The sequence below is a fragment of the Pezoporus flaviventris genome, unplaced genomic scaffold (assembly GCF_033815535.1).
Source record: "Pezoporus flaviventris isolate CSIRO_AGI_PZ_B2104156 unplaced genomic scaffold, CSIRO_AGI_Pfla_v1 ptg000001l, whole genome shotgun sequence".
NCBI lineage: Eukaryota > Metazoa > Chordata > Aves > Psittaciformes > Psittacidae > Pezoporus > Pezoporus flaviventris.
In genome coordinates, this window is record NW_026892549.1 from 58592380 (window position 1) to 58608151 (window position 15772).

The 15772-nt window shown below is 46.2% G+C and overlaps 2 protein-coding genes across 5 annotated transcripts in view; both read left to right on the plus strand.

Moving 5' to 3' along the window:
- Positions 1-10090, plus strand: part of LOC133272506 (UDP-glucuronosyltransferase 1A1-like) — a 28331-nt gene extending 18241 nt beyond the window's left edge. For 3 of the 4 annotated variants that reach the window (XM_061459700.1, XM_061459672.1, XM_061459691.1), the window contains exons 2-5: positions 7068-7199; positions 7391-7478; positions 7892-8111; positions 9457-10090. In XM_061459700.1, the coding sequence (XP_061315684.1) occupies positions 7068-7199; positions 7391-7478; positions 7892-8111; positions 9457-9754 (738 nt within the window). In that variant the 3' untranslated portion in view covers positions 9755-10090. Of the gene's footprint in view, positions 1-3698; positions 4587-7067; positions 7200-7390; positions 7479-7891; positions 8112-9456 lie in introns of those variants that run through there. The other variant, XM_061459683.1, reaches the window with a different exon arrangement.
- Positions 487-2408, plus strand: LOC133272523 (UDP-glucuronosyltransferase 1A1-like). The gene has a single exon (XM_061459715.1). It carries the CDS (start codon positions 1447-1449, stop codon positions 2374-2376), a length of 930 nt encoding a protein of 309 aa, XP_061315699.1. The 5' UTR covers positions 487-1446; the 3' UTR covers positions 2377-2408.
- Positions 10091-15772: the final 5682 nt, after the last annotated feature.

Consider the following 15772-nt stretch of genomic DNA (forward strand, 5'->3'; position numbering starts at 1 on the left):
GCTGTGCTTGGTAGGAGGGTATAAAGCAGTATCTCTTCTCCAGCCATTGCTCTTGTTCAGTTATCATTCTTGTATCTCATTGTGCCTTTGCAAACTTCCAGCATTCATCTTTTCCCTTTCCATGAAATATGCCTTAATGGCAGATGAGATCTGCTCAGTCAGGTACTTCTTTTCAGCAAAAATTGCTTTTCTAGGTTTAGCTTGAAAGTTTTCATGTGTTTTTCCATGTTCTCCCTTTCTAAGGACATAGATTTGTTTAGAGGCACATACTCTGGTTACCCATTAGATTCCACTGCACTGTTAGCTGCAGCTTCAATCCAGGTTCTCAAGAATAATTATGAGCTTAAATCCCATTCAAATCCATCTGATTTGGATATCTAAACAAGTCTTTGGAGTAGGATAATCTTCCACATCAGATCAGCCTCAGCTGATCACAAGCAAACCTTCAAAACTTTCAGAGGCAAAAACCTTCTTCTCAGTGTTCAGTCCCAATCTCCCAAACTGCTCTTTGTGGTCCTGATTATGCTATTTACTGCTACCTGGAAAAGTTGGGCTCCAGCATCATTGTTACACCTCATCAAGTAGCTATAGGCTGTGGCTGAGTTATAAAGAACAAGACTTCCAACATGGTGGGTTGGATTTTTTTGCCTTAAAAATCTTATCATAGCACAAGCAGGAGCAGCTCAGAAACTCTGTTCTCCCTTTCTTCTGGTAAGCACAGAACACAAGTGTGGGTTTCCCTTGGCTCATACCACAGCCAAGCTTTATACTCCTGAAAAGAAACCGTTACTGAGACCTTTCAACACTGTTAGGCCTGTTGACCTCTCACCTATGAACTCTTGTAGCCCCTCTTGAGCAAGGACCACATATTCTGCTGCATCGTTACTTTCAAAGAGACGTTTGGCCTCAAGCCACTCACCTACAAACTCTTATGGCCTCCCTTGAGCAGGAACTGCATATTCTGCTGCATCACTGTCTTTGGTTAATATGTGACTTTGGTGACACCACTGCTGCTCGTGCCAGCTCTTGCTTACTATGGAGAGCATCTTGTGTGAACTCCAGGCACCTTTCTGAGGTACAAGAGAAAGTTGAGGTCTTTCATGTCAATATTGCAACATGCTCAGTGGCCATAAAAGTAGATTCCTGACTTGAATCTGGCACAGGGCTGTCAAGTACAGTGACTCAAAATAACCCTGACGCAGCAATATCCCTTCGCAAACAACTAATCAAAGGTCCTGCTAATTGTTCTGAATCATGTAAGATAATTTCAATGCAAGGAAAATGCATTTTCCTTTACATCCCTTGATAGCACTCTTATCGATGCTTTTTATCACTGTCTGAAACACGATCTTTGAACGTCAACAAGCTGTCATAGTAAACATTTTGTAGAGGGAAAGACTAAAGACCATCAAGCATAAATAAGGTACAACTCTTTCTCGCTTTTGTATGCTGCTTGGAAGTAAGAAGGAACAGTTAATTCTTTTTCCTGCTGATAGTCCCAGGACGGTGATGTGGAAGTACCAGATCTACAAGGGGCTTGTTCTTTTTCTTTCTCTCTGGAGTTTGGCAGAAGGTGGGAAGCTCTTGGTTATGCCTCAGGATGGAAGTCACTGGCTGAGCATGCGTGTGGTTCTGGAAAAACTCTGGGAGAGGGGGCATGAAGTTGTTGCGGTGATTCCTGATGCTGCTTTGCTCCTTAAAAGCTCACAATCTTTTACCATCAAAACATACTCCGTGCCTTACACGCAGGAGTTTGTGGATGAATTCTACAATTCCCTTGGTGAAATGAGTTTTACCAACCCTTCCCTTCTAGACAAAATCACATTATTCAGCAATTTATCAGAACTGACTAACATGTACACTTCTTCTTGTCGGCATCTCTTATATGATGAAGAACTCATGAAGTACCTCCAGGACAGCAAATTTGATGCCATTATGATGGATCCTGTGTTGCCCTGTGGGCCAATTGTTGCTGAATATCTCTCTCTGCCTTCAGTGTACTTCATGCGTGGTCTTCCATGCAATTTAGACTACAAAGCCACCCAGTGTCCAAGTCCTTCTTCTTATGTGCCAAAGATTTTCACGTACAGCTCAGATAACATGACATTTGCAGAGCGTGTGAAGAACTTCCTGGTTGGGGCTTCAGAGCACGTGTTCTGCGACCTGTTTTACTTGAACTACAAGAACTTAGCTTCTGAGTTTCTTCACAGAGAAGTAACAATGCTACAACTATTTAGCCAAGCATCCATTTATCTGATGAGATACGACTTTGTTTTTGAGTATCCACGCCCAATAATGCCAAACATGGTCTATGTTGGAGGCATCAACTGTAAGCAGAAGCAGCCACTATCAGAGGTTTGTCGTGGTTCACAGTGATACATGACATTTAGCATATATTGATTCTAAATATAGCATTTATTAGCAATTATTTAAGATATGCTTCCTATAGTAGTATTTGTGCTTGAGCCGATATGTGATCGACTAGCAGGATGGCATGATTTGGGAGCAGGAATCTCAGGCTCTTGTAGACGATCACCAGACTTGCACTACAAGCAGCTGTAGGGTTTCTCTTCAGGAGAGCTTAGGTGAAGTTGACTAAGCTATGTAGCTGCCTAGGTATGGCTTAGCTTATTGTAAGCATATCACTATAATCATAGCTTCTCTGGGCAACCTGTGCCAGGGCCTTACCATCCTAACAGGGAAGAACTTCTTCTTAACGTCTCTTCTCAATCTACCCTCATGGAATGTATGCTATAGCTAGATAAATAGCAAAATAATTCTAGATCAGATAATTTAATATCCCTAACAGTTGAATACTGATTAATTGCAGGAGATTTGATTGGCCAAAACATGGAAATGTGGATTTAACTCTGTGGATATACCCAGGCACTTGTACTGTGCTGTAGAGCCTGATAATGTGCTTGAATACCCTAAAACCAGGGATATGCAAAGACATTAGAGGGAGCTCTTTTGCCTCTGAATTTGTATAAGAAGCAATACAGGGGAACATATAAGAGAATGCTTGGAAAAAGAAGCCCTTGGGATTCTAAGTACCCACCATCCCTCCCTGTTTTAAGTCTCCCAAGTGGCTCTGCAAGTAGTGCAGATATCAATGGTTTGTTCTGTTTTCCAGACCACAGTGGTGTTGCAACAGCAGAAGTTATTGCTAAGCTTGCACCATCACATGTACTTCTGTAGAGTGTGGGCTTTCACTTTGATAACTGCTATAATATAAAAAGAAATCTGAAGATAAACCTTATCAACTCACTCTATATCAAATCTCTGACAGTCATTGATTCTTGGTTAGCCTTGGGGAGCACAAAGTATTCCAAAGGTCAGGCTTTTATTCCGAGTTTTGTGTCCAGTCAGCTGAGCAGACTCAAGGCAGGGAGCTGATCATTAACTGGGTGTTAGTAAAACACTGACTGCTGGCTCAGGTGTTACCTCCCATTCATGACTTTTGTGCAGCCTTTCAGTGCCACATGCCCCCTCTCGCATTTGAACCCTCTCCTGTTAATTCAAGCATTCTGTGCCCACTTAAAGCCTTCAAGAAGATGATAAACCCAATCTTTACTCCCAGTTAAAAATTATCCTAATTTCTGCCTAAATACAGCCAGCCCATTAAAAATTAACCCCCTCAGTTAAGATTAAAGTTCAAAGTACCCCCTGATACAATCCTTGTTCCCTGCAATAGTTTGGCAGCTCTTTAAAACTTTGCTGACAGCACAAGGGAAATGGCTTCTTCAAATGTAGGATTTCATTCTCTTGCCTCCTGGCTTGTGCTTTTCCTGCTCCTGTGGACCTTTGCTGAAGGTGGAAAGCTCTTGGTTATACCCATCGATGGCAGCCACTGGCTCAGCATGCGCCCGGTTGTGGAGCAGCTCCAACACAGGGGACACGAGATCGTGGTGCTTGCGCCAGAGATAAACTTGCGGATAGGTTTGTCGGGGTATTATACCATGAAAACATACCCTGTGTCTTACACCAAGGAGTTTGTGGAGGCAGAGTTTAAAAAGCTGGGCTATAGGAGCTTCACACCTCAACCCTTCTCAGCAAAATTCTCCAATTTGGCAAACATCTCATCTCTTTTCTTGGATTCCTGCAAACGTCTCCTGAGTAACAAAGAGCTGATTGAATCCCTTGGAGAAAGCAAATTTGATGCTGTGTTTATGGATCCTTTTTTTCCATGTGGACAAATAGTGGCTGAACATCTCTCCCTCCCTTCTGTGTACCTTGTGCGGGGTCTGCCATGCAGCCTAGACTTCCACGCTACCCTCTGTCCACATCCTCCTTCCTACATTCCGAGGTTCTTCACTCGCTACACGGACCACATGAGGTTTCTCCAGCGTGTGGGCAACCTCCTTGCTAGCCTGAGCAGTTCCCTGCTTTGCAGTTTCCTTTATGCACCATACAATAGTGTGATCAAAGAATTCCTCCACCAAGAGGCAACACTGCTTGAGCTCTTAAGCCATGCATCTATTTGGCTCATGAAATATGACTTTGTGTTTGAGTATCCCAGACCCTTAATGCCTAATATGGTCTTGATCGGGGGCATAAGCTGCACTCAGAAAAAAGCATTATCCCAGGTTAGTTCGCTTTTTTACCCCTTTAGTTTAGCTCTGACTGCACTGCTCGTTCTCACCAGGAGATGGAGCTCTCGGCAGAAAGAATGGGGCGGGAGGTGCTAGGAAAGCAAAACGCCATCCGTTGTGCACTAACGTCCTCTATACCTGAAAGAAGGTTGGGGGGGGGGGGGAGGGCGGTCTCTTCTGCCAAGGAACAAGTGACAGAACAAGAGTAAACCGCCTTAAGGTGTGCCAAGGGAAGTTAGATGGAGATTAGGAACAATTCCTTCCCCAAAGGAAGCTGCCTATTTCCAGTGGCTTTCATTTGCGTACCAGTTCACAAGACTTCGTGCTAGGTGGGGCAACGCAGCAAGCCACATCCTGGTGGATTTCTGCAGGAAATTCAGGCAGCAAGTGGAATCCCCAGCACCCAGCTAGAGATCTGCTTCTTCTGTGTCAAATACTCTGTCCCAGAGCTGGACTGCAATTGTATTTTGCTTGAACTATGCCAAAATTCCTAAATATATGGCATATTTGCCACTTTCCACTAAGAAATTCTCCTCATTCTTAATGCTTTCTCTTATTTTCTCAGGTATTTTAGAGATGTGGTGTGTGGCACCCACCAAGAGGAGCAGATCCTAGTTAAAAAGACTACTAAAATAAGGTTATTTTAGGTGATTTTCTATTCCCAAAGCAGGGCTGCAAAACATTCCCTAAAATTAGTGGCACTTCAGAGCAGGAAGTCCGACCTTGGCACACAAAAGCACTCAAAGAACGGAGGAACACTGATGCGACTGGTCCCACAGAATATAAATAGGCCTTGGAATAGCTCTTTGTGTTCCACTGCATCCAGAACTGCAGGAAACAAGTCACCCACTGCCCAAAGAATTGGTATGAAAAGCACATTTGTAGTGTGGGGAGGATTCTGCAGTTCCCAGATGTCTGGGAGTTTATACAGAGCCAAGGCCAGAGTTCCTAATCATTAAGTTCCCATCTACGATGCCTTAGTGCAGATGGAGAGCATCTCTTCAGAGAAATCTAGTAAGAAAGAGAGAACTAAGCCCTGAAATGAGAGTTACAATTCATCTTCTTTGCCCTTAGGAGAGCATCAGGTCTGCTCTTGAGGGTGCAACTATCACCAAACCTTTGATGGCTCCTTCTGTCTGGAACACAGTCTCAAGTGAAGGGCCAGGGCACTCATAAACTAAGGGAGTCAACCTCAGTTATCCCCTTAGATCCCAAAGGTGAAATTCCAACAGATTTACAGGAACATCAGTTCATTTTGGTCCATTCATTTAACTCTGAGGCCTGCAACAATTCCCTCTGGTTTTGTCTTTCCTTCCTGGCTTTACCAGATAGTTCTCAATGGCACAGGATTTTTGCTCCAGCCTTTGGCTAGTTTTATGCTTCATTAGATCCCTCTGTTCTTGGATTCAAGTGACAGATCTAGTCCTATTAGTTAAACCAACTGACCAAAACAGATTAAAACCTGGCAGTGGTTCAATATTGCCATTACTTAAAGCAGACCCAGTAAATCCAAATAGTAGAAGTTACAATTATCTGCTATTAGAACACCTTTAAAACCAGTCTTCATTCTTGCAGCTGCATGGTGTGAAAAGAAGAATATCAACTCTAAATCCAGAGCATGTGATTGCAATGAATAGGAAAATAAAGCACGATGTAGTCACCTGGGGGGTGGTTGCCAGGAAAAGTCTGATGATGACTTCATCTCCTTAATTGCTCCAGCATCTTTTTTTGAAGCACAGACACTGATGTCTTGGAGCAAGCAGACTTTGCGACAGGACTGGTTTAAAGTCAGTCTTTTCTCACTTCCCTCCCGAATCTTGGTTCAGGCTTCAATTCTGCCAACACTCAGGCACCTCCTTAACTTTGTTCAGCCACATATGCCCACTTTTTTTGTCCCTGGGACTCATTTTCATATAGAATCACAGAATCCCAGCCTGGTTTGGGTTGGAAGGGACCTTAAAGCTCATCCAGCTCCAACCCCTGCCACAGACAGGGACACCTTCCACCAGAGCAGGTTGCTCCAAGCCCCTGTGTCCCACTTGGCCTTGAATACTGCCAGGGATGGGGCAGCCACAGCTTCTCTGGGCACCCTGTGCCAGCGCCTCAGCACCCTCACAGGGAAGAACTTCTGCCTTATCTCCAACCTGAACTTCCCCTGTTTCAGTTTGAACCCATCACCCCTTATCCCTTCGCTACAGTCCCTGATGAAGAGTCCCTCTCTGCACCTTTGTAGCCCCCTTCAGATACTGGACGCTGCTCTGAGGTCTCCACTCAGCTTCTCCATGCTAAACAGGTTATGGATATACATAGATATACAAAGATAGAGAATACAGATAACTAATTTTCCTGATCAGCATTTTGTTGTGTTGACCACTTATTTTCTTGCCTTTCCTGACAGTTTTGTGGGAACGTGACAGAACCTACGACATATGACATGAAAAGGACTTTGACTAAGGATGTGATTTGTGTTGGCAGGAATTTGAAGCTATTGTGAATGCCTCTGGAGAACATGGCATTATTGTCTTCTCCCTGGGCTCCATGGTCTCCGAGATCCCTATGAAGAAAGCCAAAGAAATTGCTGATGCCTTGGGAACAGTCCCTCAGACGGTATGGTTTCCCTCTTCCCCTTGCAGCACAGCAATCCAATGTGGTTTTCAAACACAGTACATGATTACCTTCAGCTTTCAGTGGGCTTGCTCCTCTCTTCTTTCTCCTGCTCCCTGATGCCAGAAAACCTACTGAGGAGCAGCAAGAGGCCACTTGCTGAGAACTGATATGTTGCTTACTTCTCTTGCAAGGTTTTGTGGCGATACACAGGAAAGGTGCCCCCCGACATGCCCAAGAACATAAAGCTCGTCAAATGGCTGCCCCAGAACGACCTTCTAGGTAGGTATGAGATACCTTGAGTGATACCAGCATGTTGCTTTCAATCCCATACTGCTGCTGTAAGGCAACATTGGCATCATTTATGCTGACTCCCTGCATCACTGTGGGTCACAGGGCTTCCTTAACAGACTTTGCTGTTTGAAAGAGAGCTTATCTCTTAGAAATGTATCTGATTGCACCTTCAAAACCACTGACTTACGAAACAACTCTGTTTGGAAAGTTGTCCCAACACTTGACTCTCTTATTGTCAAAAATGGAGGTCTTTATCTCTGCCTAGCCTCCAGTCATAAGGACAACATGAAGTTCTTGACTGACACCTACCAGTGCTATTTTCTGTGGCAGTTTTTCTCTAGGGATGTGTTACTGTGACTGCCTAAATCAAAGAGCTAAGCAAGTCTTTCTTTCCTCCACAGCTCACCCTAAGACTCGTGCCTTTATTACCCACGGAGGCTCCCATGGCATTTACGAGGGCATATGCAACGCAGTGCCGATGCTGCTGATGCCTTTATTTGGAGACCAGATGGACAACGCCAAGCGAATAGAGTCACGGGGGGCAGGACTGACACTGAATATACTTGAAATGACTACACAGGACATAACCACTGCCCTGCATGCAGTTATTAATGATAAAAAGTCAGTAATAGAAACACAGCCGTTCTACTCTTATCTAACACCACCATGCTAGCTTCCAGCTTAACAGAATGTTAAGCTGCTCTTATATGCCTTCTTATATCAAAGTTACATCACTAAGAGGCTGATGCTGGCCCCGGGTTAACCTCATCCTGTCCCTGTAACAGCACTCTCCTTCTCGCTGCTCAGGAATACAAGCATTAGGTGACAAGAACCAGCTGATATGAGAGGATTCACGTATCAGAGAAGATGGGGTATATATGCAATGGAAGAAATCAAGTTGACAAAAGATGAGCACAAAGCCAAATTGACCAGGCAGTGATGTAGAGGGCTTTGATACAACATGGCAGAAAAGGCAATTGGTGAAGGGAGATGTGGCACTGGTTTTGTTCCCCAGATTGGTGGTGTCATGGGTTAGTGGGGAGCCTGAAAAGGCTGAAAGGCTCAGCTGCCTGGCTAATGCTCTATGGATGAAGATATCCCAAAGAGAGGCAACTGGAGGTGCCTCAGTGTAGTTCAGAGGCTGTGCTGCATCAGGAAGCGCTGCCTTCCAGCTTCAGGGTTTATTAAACAGACCTCATTTACAGAAAGGCTTTCTCAGTCATATCCCCTCCCAGTGCTTGTATGAGCACAGTGAGCTGCTGCCTGGCTTGGCAAAGCTGGACAATTCCAGCACAGAGCTGGAGGAACACGCAAGAGTATGCTGAGGCAGTACAGGGAACTACTCTAGGCACCACTGTATTACAGTTAGCATGCCCAAGATTTTTTAAGGCATCACGGTGAAGGGGTGCTTCAAGACCCTCCTGCCATAGGCAGGGGTTTGGAAATAGGTAGATCTTAAGGTCCTTTCTAACCCTAACCATTCTATGATTCTATGACATATCCTCCTCTTCCCTGCTTCTCTGAGGGCTTCTCAGTATTTGGCATCCTCTTCCCCATCATGTTTCTGAGAAATGGCACCTTATTGTCATTGCTTCCTAAGCAGTATTCTTAGAGCAATGGTAACAACAGTAATAATAATGCATCTTGAGCTTGAAAAACTGGATGGTTTTTCTACACTCAGTCACATTTCAACCAGATACCTTCACCCCAGAGATTCTGATGACAGCTCAAACTAAGCTTTTTCTTTTTCTTCTTTCCTAAAACCTTTCCCTCTGTTTTTGCCATTGAAAACAGCACTTCTCTGGGCCCATAACTTTGCTATTACCCTTCTCGTGGGGTGGTGGAGAAACACCACCACAGAAATTCCCAGTGAGCTATAAGCCAAATAACACTGCATCCTTTGCCTCTGGGGCCACAGTCTCAGAAGAACAAGTCACTGAAAGCATTGAACATCTTCTCTTGACAGGTACAAAGAGAACATCAAGCGTCTCTCAGACCTTCACCTCGACAGGCCCATCCACCCCATGGACCTGGCTGTGCACTGGGTGGAGTTTGTAATGAGACACAAAGGAGCCCCACACCTCCGACCTGCTGCTCACGACCTGAACTGGATCCAGTATCACTCTCTGGACGTCATTGCCTTCCTCATTGTCGTGGTCCTCCTCTCCCTCTTTATTTCTCTGAAGTGCTGCCTGTTCTGCTGCCGCAGGTGCTGCTGTAAGAAGGGAAGAACAAGAAAGCCAACCAAATCCAAGTCCCACTAGCAGGTGAAAGCAATGGTAGGAGATAAACCTCTGCTCCAGACCACATGATCAGAGACCATCCCAAATTTCACTGATTGCTGACTTTCAGTCAAGAAATAGTAGTTCCTTTAAACTAGCACCATGGGAGGGGTTGTTTCACTGATATAATTGTTGCCTTTAATTAAGAATTGGTTATTAAAATTACTTTGTATAGGAGCACTTCAGTCACTTGGGAAGATACTAGTGTTAAGTCCAAGGCTCCTGGCTTCCACATCTTGGTGTACAGAGGATTCACGTTGACTTCCTTTTTTTTACCTCTATTGCAATGGAGACACACACACATATATATATATATATACACATATATATATAGGGATTTCATGAGATTTTGCTTCAAGGGCTTTAGGAGATCAATTTGCTCTACTTTAAGGCTATCAGGTTTATCAAGCACTTTGAAACCTTTGTATAGCTGTTGTTAAAGAAGAGGCAAGTGTTATACACTGACAGTACGTGTCACATAAGCTACCTAGATGCACATCTTACATGGATTTTGTGTGTGCTTACAGTCCCCTAAACAAAATTAATATTTTGGCAGGGAAGTCATTGTAAAGACACTGGTGTTTCACCCAAGTTCCCCATGAGGCAGAGTGCTATATCTGAAGTTTACCTGTTAGGTGATCAGAGCTTTGTAAGCATCCTTGTTCATAAAACCCAACTGATTTACTTGTTGTAAATTTTGTTCAGGTGGAGACCCAAAGCCCAGCCTTATAAATAAATCCCCAGTACTAACAATAATGGCTCTTGTGTTTTCTAACTTGAGAGATATGGGGCTGGAGAAGGGAAAGCTTGTTCAATCATGGGGAGCGAGCTGGAGAAGCCTCGCAGTGTGGAAGCTACCTCAATGCACAAAAGCCAGTTCTCGGCATCACTACTTGGTGATTCAGTCCTCACTGAGAGGTTACCTCTTGAAGCTGATACAGTTCACATTGCTAAAAAGTCAGAAAAGACCTTAAAGTTAATACTGAGGGCTCAAAACAGACTGGAACAGCCTAGCATATCATGGCACAGGCATCCTGCTATGTACCTGCTGCTGTTCTTTTCTATTGCTGTTTGAAAAAGCAGGTACTTCAGTGGGAGCTGTGAAGCTCAAGAAGACAGTCCGTCTTCTCCTCAGCCTGTCCCCATTGCAGCGCCTGATTCCTGGGGGCACCCATGCCAATGCAACCTGTCCAGGAGCTTTCATCTTCTGCCTTTGCCTCCCCTCCTCCTGCCCCGGTAAACAAAAGGAAACCCTTCTTTGGGTCACACAGAGAGCCTCCACTGTGCCTGAGAGCTGCTGACCTGCTTTTAAGATGCAGCTTTTGCAGCTCCACACAGTTCCTGCAGTGACATGTCTGGATGTCCCCATGGTCCATCCAGTGACTTTCTCTGCATGGACAAGAGAAAACCCCCTTGATTTCAGATCAGATGAACAGAGTTAGAAATAATTAATCTTAATTGGCTTTGTTATGGTTTAATTAAAAAAACTCTTGTGTAGGAGCTAAAAGAAAGGGAGGAAGACTAAAAATATCCATCCCATGTCTTCTAGAAAGAACTTGAACTCAACTAAAGCAAAACAGCAGCAGAAACCAGGTGTTCGCCTTTTCCCTTCGCTCTCCTTAGCCTCGCCTCTTTTGTCCTGCTCCTTCTTTTCCCTCGTTAAAATGAGATGGAGAAAAAGGGATCTTGGGAATGTGCAAGGCCAGGACTGGCGAACAGTCCCGTTTGTGTCGTTTCAGCTGTGCCCAGCAGAGGGCAGTCCAGTATCATTAATGCTATCACTGACGGGAAGGAGCAAGAACATCCTTCCCTACCAAGGCAGAGCCAGTGGGCTGGGGAAAGTTCTAGTGATTTGGCTGCCCCGTGAATATGGACCCTGCTGCTCAGGGATGGATTTCAGAGTGAGTGAGGAGCCAGAGAGTGTGGGGCAATCATCTCTGGAGCAGAGCTGAGACTGGGTGACTTTCCAAAAGGGGAAACTGAGGCAGGGATGACCACTGCTCCTCTCCCCGTGCTGCACAGGCTCCACCTCACTCCAGTGTCCAGGCACCGCAGCCTGAGCTTTGCCAGCAAACCCTTAAATTTCTGCTTTGAAACACGTGCCAACAGACAGGAGCCAAAACCCCTTCTCTGCCCTTGCAGAAAGGAGGCACAAACTGATGGTCAAAGAGCAAGAAACAGCAGTGACCTCCCAGTGAGCACCCCATCCACCTCCACTGTGCAGGGTGCCTGGTGCAGCCACCAGCACACGGATCCCAGTGCTGCCTTGCCCTGCTTGCTCCCATTTTCATGCTCACACTGCAATGACTTCACTTGATTTAAGAAGTAAATACCTGCTGCAGCAACAGCAGCCAGGACTCCAGTTGTCATGGGGGGGCTGCATGGGAGTTCCCAAACCCCCTTTCAGCCTTGCTTCCCACTGTTGGAAAGCACTGAAAGCTCAAGGCGAGTAAACATGGAGTAGAGGCAAAGGGATGCGACCTGCCAAGGGCAGCACCAGCCCCATTTAACAGCAAAACAAGAAGAAACAATGCCCCCACCATCACCACCAAGAAAACATCCCAAACTCAAAACCCCCCACCCCAAACCCATGTGCATCCACCAAATTGCGTCAGGATTGCAGGCACCATGCCTGTGATGGTCCAGAGCTCTGCCCTCCTCCCTGAAAGGGTGGGAACAGTGCAGGGGGGATGCTGTGTCCTGGGTTCAGCAGTAGCAGTCATTTTTCTCCTTTTTGGTAGCTGGTGCAGTGCTGTGTTTTGACTTATGGCCTGGGAACAGAGCTGCTAACAATGATGTTTTGGTTTGGCCAAGGACTTTGTGAGCCTCATGCTCTGCCAGGGAGGAGGGGAAGCTGGGAGGAAGCAGAGACAGGACACCTAACCCAAGCTAGCCAAAGAGGTATTCCATACCACAGCACGTCATGCCCAGGACGTAACTGGGAGTTACCCGGAAGGACACGGGCTTCTGGGTTGGACTCGTTTCCCGGTGGGTGGTATCGTATTCTCTTCCCTTGTTATTTTCTCTTATCATTGCTGTCGTTGGTGGTAGCGGTGGTGATTTGTGTTGTACATTGGTTGCTGGACTGTTCTTGTCTCAACCCGTGGGAGTTGCACTCTTTCGATCCTCCTCCCTATCCCTCCAGGAGCAGGGAAGGGGGGGGGGGTCGGCAGGCCTCGATTGCTTCCAGCCCGGCACCACTCACTGGGAGTGAGTGAACAAGCTGTCTGGCTAGGGTTTAAACCACGACATGCTGCCATCACTTCTGCATCCTCCTCTGGAGCTATACCCCTGCAGATCCCCATGCAGCATCCCAGTGGTGCTTGGCACCAGAGATGTCCCATCCCATGACACATTGCACTTGGTCCAGCTCCAGTTCCCAGGCAAGAGCAAGCCAGGTCCTTTTAGCAGCCACAATTAATTCACCTGCGGAGGTGGGTTAGAAGTTATTTGTAGGTGAGGTGATGAAACTTGGGGAAAACCCATGGCCAAAGTGAACCAAACCATGTAGGACAGGCTACCCCAGAAAAATGTGCCAGCACCTCACCAGCCTCACACAGAAGAACTTCTTCCTTATATCAAACCTGAACTTCCCCTGTTTAAGTAAAAATCCATCACCATCAAATCTCCATCACCTATTGTTTCCTCACTGCCTGAGGATGCTGGTACTCCTGGGAGAGGCAAGGATGTCTCTGAGCTCATCTGTCCCAGAGCAAACTCCCTGCCTATGGTGGATGGCAGGGCTCTCCCTATAAACTGCTGTTGCACGTTGCTTGACAGGTACTAGCAAGTGCTCCCAGCATCAATTCTCTTCCCATTAAGGAAGGGCAAAAGGTTTCATACACCAGATCTGATTGCTTAGGATGATAAAAGCAAGTCATCAGAACAGGCTGCTCAGTCATCAGCAAATCCTTAATCCCTGCCAGCCACACACTGGCCAGCTTATCCTATGGCATGACCTGGCTTCAATAGCCTGCCTGAGCAAATGGAGCAGATTTCCTCCCTGATATGCTCCCAGCCTGATGCTGGGGGTGACATTTCCCTCTTGGCTAGGGCAGAGCCAAGCAAGCTACATCTGTTACCAAGCATCCTCCCAGCGAGGGACCAGGCTTTGCAAACCATCTGCTGGAAGCTTTAATTACCATTCAGTGGGGGGTAATCACAGCAGGGCAGGAACTGGGGTTTGGCACCTTCCTGAGGCTGCTCAAGTAGATGGTGGGCGTGTCCCATCGAGTTTTGGCCACAAATGGGTGGTCTGAACTGCTTAGGGTGGATGCAAAATGATTTCATGTAGAGAAAGGGTCCAGTGATTGTAAGGGGTGGGGAAAGAAGGGGAAACCACAACCCAGCATCGAGCGAGTCTGGTAAGCAGTATCAAAACCAACACATTCATCTCCCCAGCCTGAGGCTCCTTCCTTTCCACGTAGGACATCAGGGTCCTTCCACCCCAAATCAAGCCATCAGTCACCCCTTGACTGCTCAGTGAGTGAAGCTTGCCTGGGTTTTGGCCAGAGTTCTCTTCACAAAGCCTTTGGAAAAAACATGCCTTTATAGCCTGCCTTCCCCCCCCACATTATAATGAAGAAGACTAAATGTGTCACCTGTAGCTTGGAAGTCCCTGGATTTCACCAGTGGATTAAGAGGCGAGCCCCAGGGGATGCTTTGGGTAAAGCCTGTTATGAGAACAAAAGACTTCCAACAGGAGGCTTGAGAGGGTCACCCTGGGAAAGCATGATAGGATAAACACCACCTCCATCCATTTAGTCATTCAAGCCCATGTTTTCCAAGCAATCAGGCCTGAAGAAGGTGGCTTTTGGTTATTAAGGTGCAAAAAGGTCCATCAGACAAGGAAACTTTGGTTAGACTTTGGTGACAAAGAAACCTGCCCTAAGAGGCAAACCTATGAGCAGCCCTTGAGCCACCTCCTCTCCTCTAAGCACTCGTGATCAGCTCCTCCTGTTGCAAGACAGGGGTGTCCTGACAGCAGCTAATCCAAGACAAGCATTTAATTAAGAGCTGGAAAGGAAGCAAAGCAATTGCTTTTCAGTGGGGATTTCTAGGGATGGAAATAGATGCCCACAGAGCTCCAGGGCTTTTAATCAGACGCTGGTTTTCATTGCAAACTGAGCTTGATGTGCAGACACCGAGCGCTGGTGAGGTCAAAGCAAACCTCATGGATAAACCAGCTCTTCTGTACAGACACTGATAACCCAGAGGTGACTTTCCTTCCCTCTCCCCTTCTAACACATCATCTTCAGTCATTAATGCTGAGCTGCTGTGAGATGATTGTTCCGTTGTGCTGGCTGAAGCAGAGGAGGAAGTGGTGTGAATGCACTTGCAAGGGGACTGGTGCTGACTGAGTTGGCTCCTTTCATTGGCCCAAGGGGAAAAAGCAGCCAAATCCTTCCTTGGAAGTTGAAGTGCTAAGAGGGAGTCAGTCAGCCTAAATCAGAGACTGATGCCCTTCTTTCCCAGACCAGGTAGGAGCAAAGAGGAACATGGCCAGAGCATCCCTGAATCCCAGACTGGTTTGGGTTGGAAAGGACTTTAAGATCATCCAGTTCCAACCCCTGCCGTAAGAAAACATGGATTTGCAGACATGCAAATCAAACAGAAATCAATGAAATTGAAAACAAAACCTGAAATCAGAGAATCACAGATCAACCAGGTTGGAAAAGCCCTTTAAGCTCATCCAGTCCAACCATTCCCCAGCACTGCCAAGGCCACCACTAACCCATGGCACTGAGGGCCTCATCTACATGGTGTGTGAGCATTTAAACATTCTCTGTTGAAATAAACCCTTTTTGGTGAAAGATGCTGTTGGGCTGAGGACATCCTGAGCTCCAATCGTGCTTTACTGGGCATTGACTGTGCTGTCTCTTCAAAAGACACATTTACATGCCTCACATTCAGCTCCAAAACACTTTAAAAGGGGTTTCTACAGTGTAAAAGCCAGACACAGCACACACACACCCCCCCCCCAAAACTGGTTCCAACCTT

Coding starts and splice junctions, on each gene's coding strand:
- LOC133272523 (XM_061459715.1), top strand. CDS start 1,447: ATGCTGCTTGGAAGTAAGAAGGAACAGTTAATTCTTTTTCCTGCTGAT.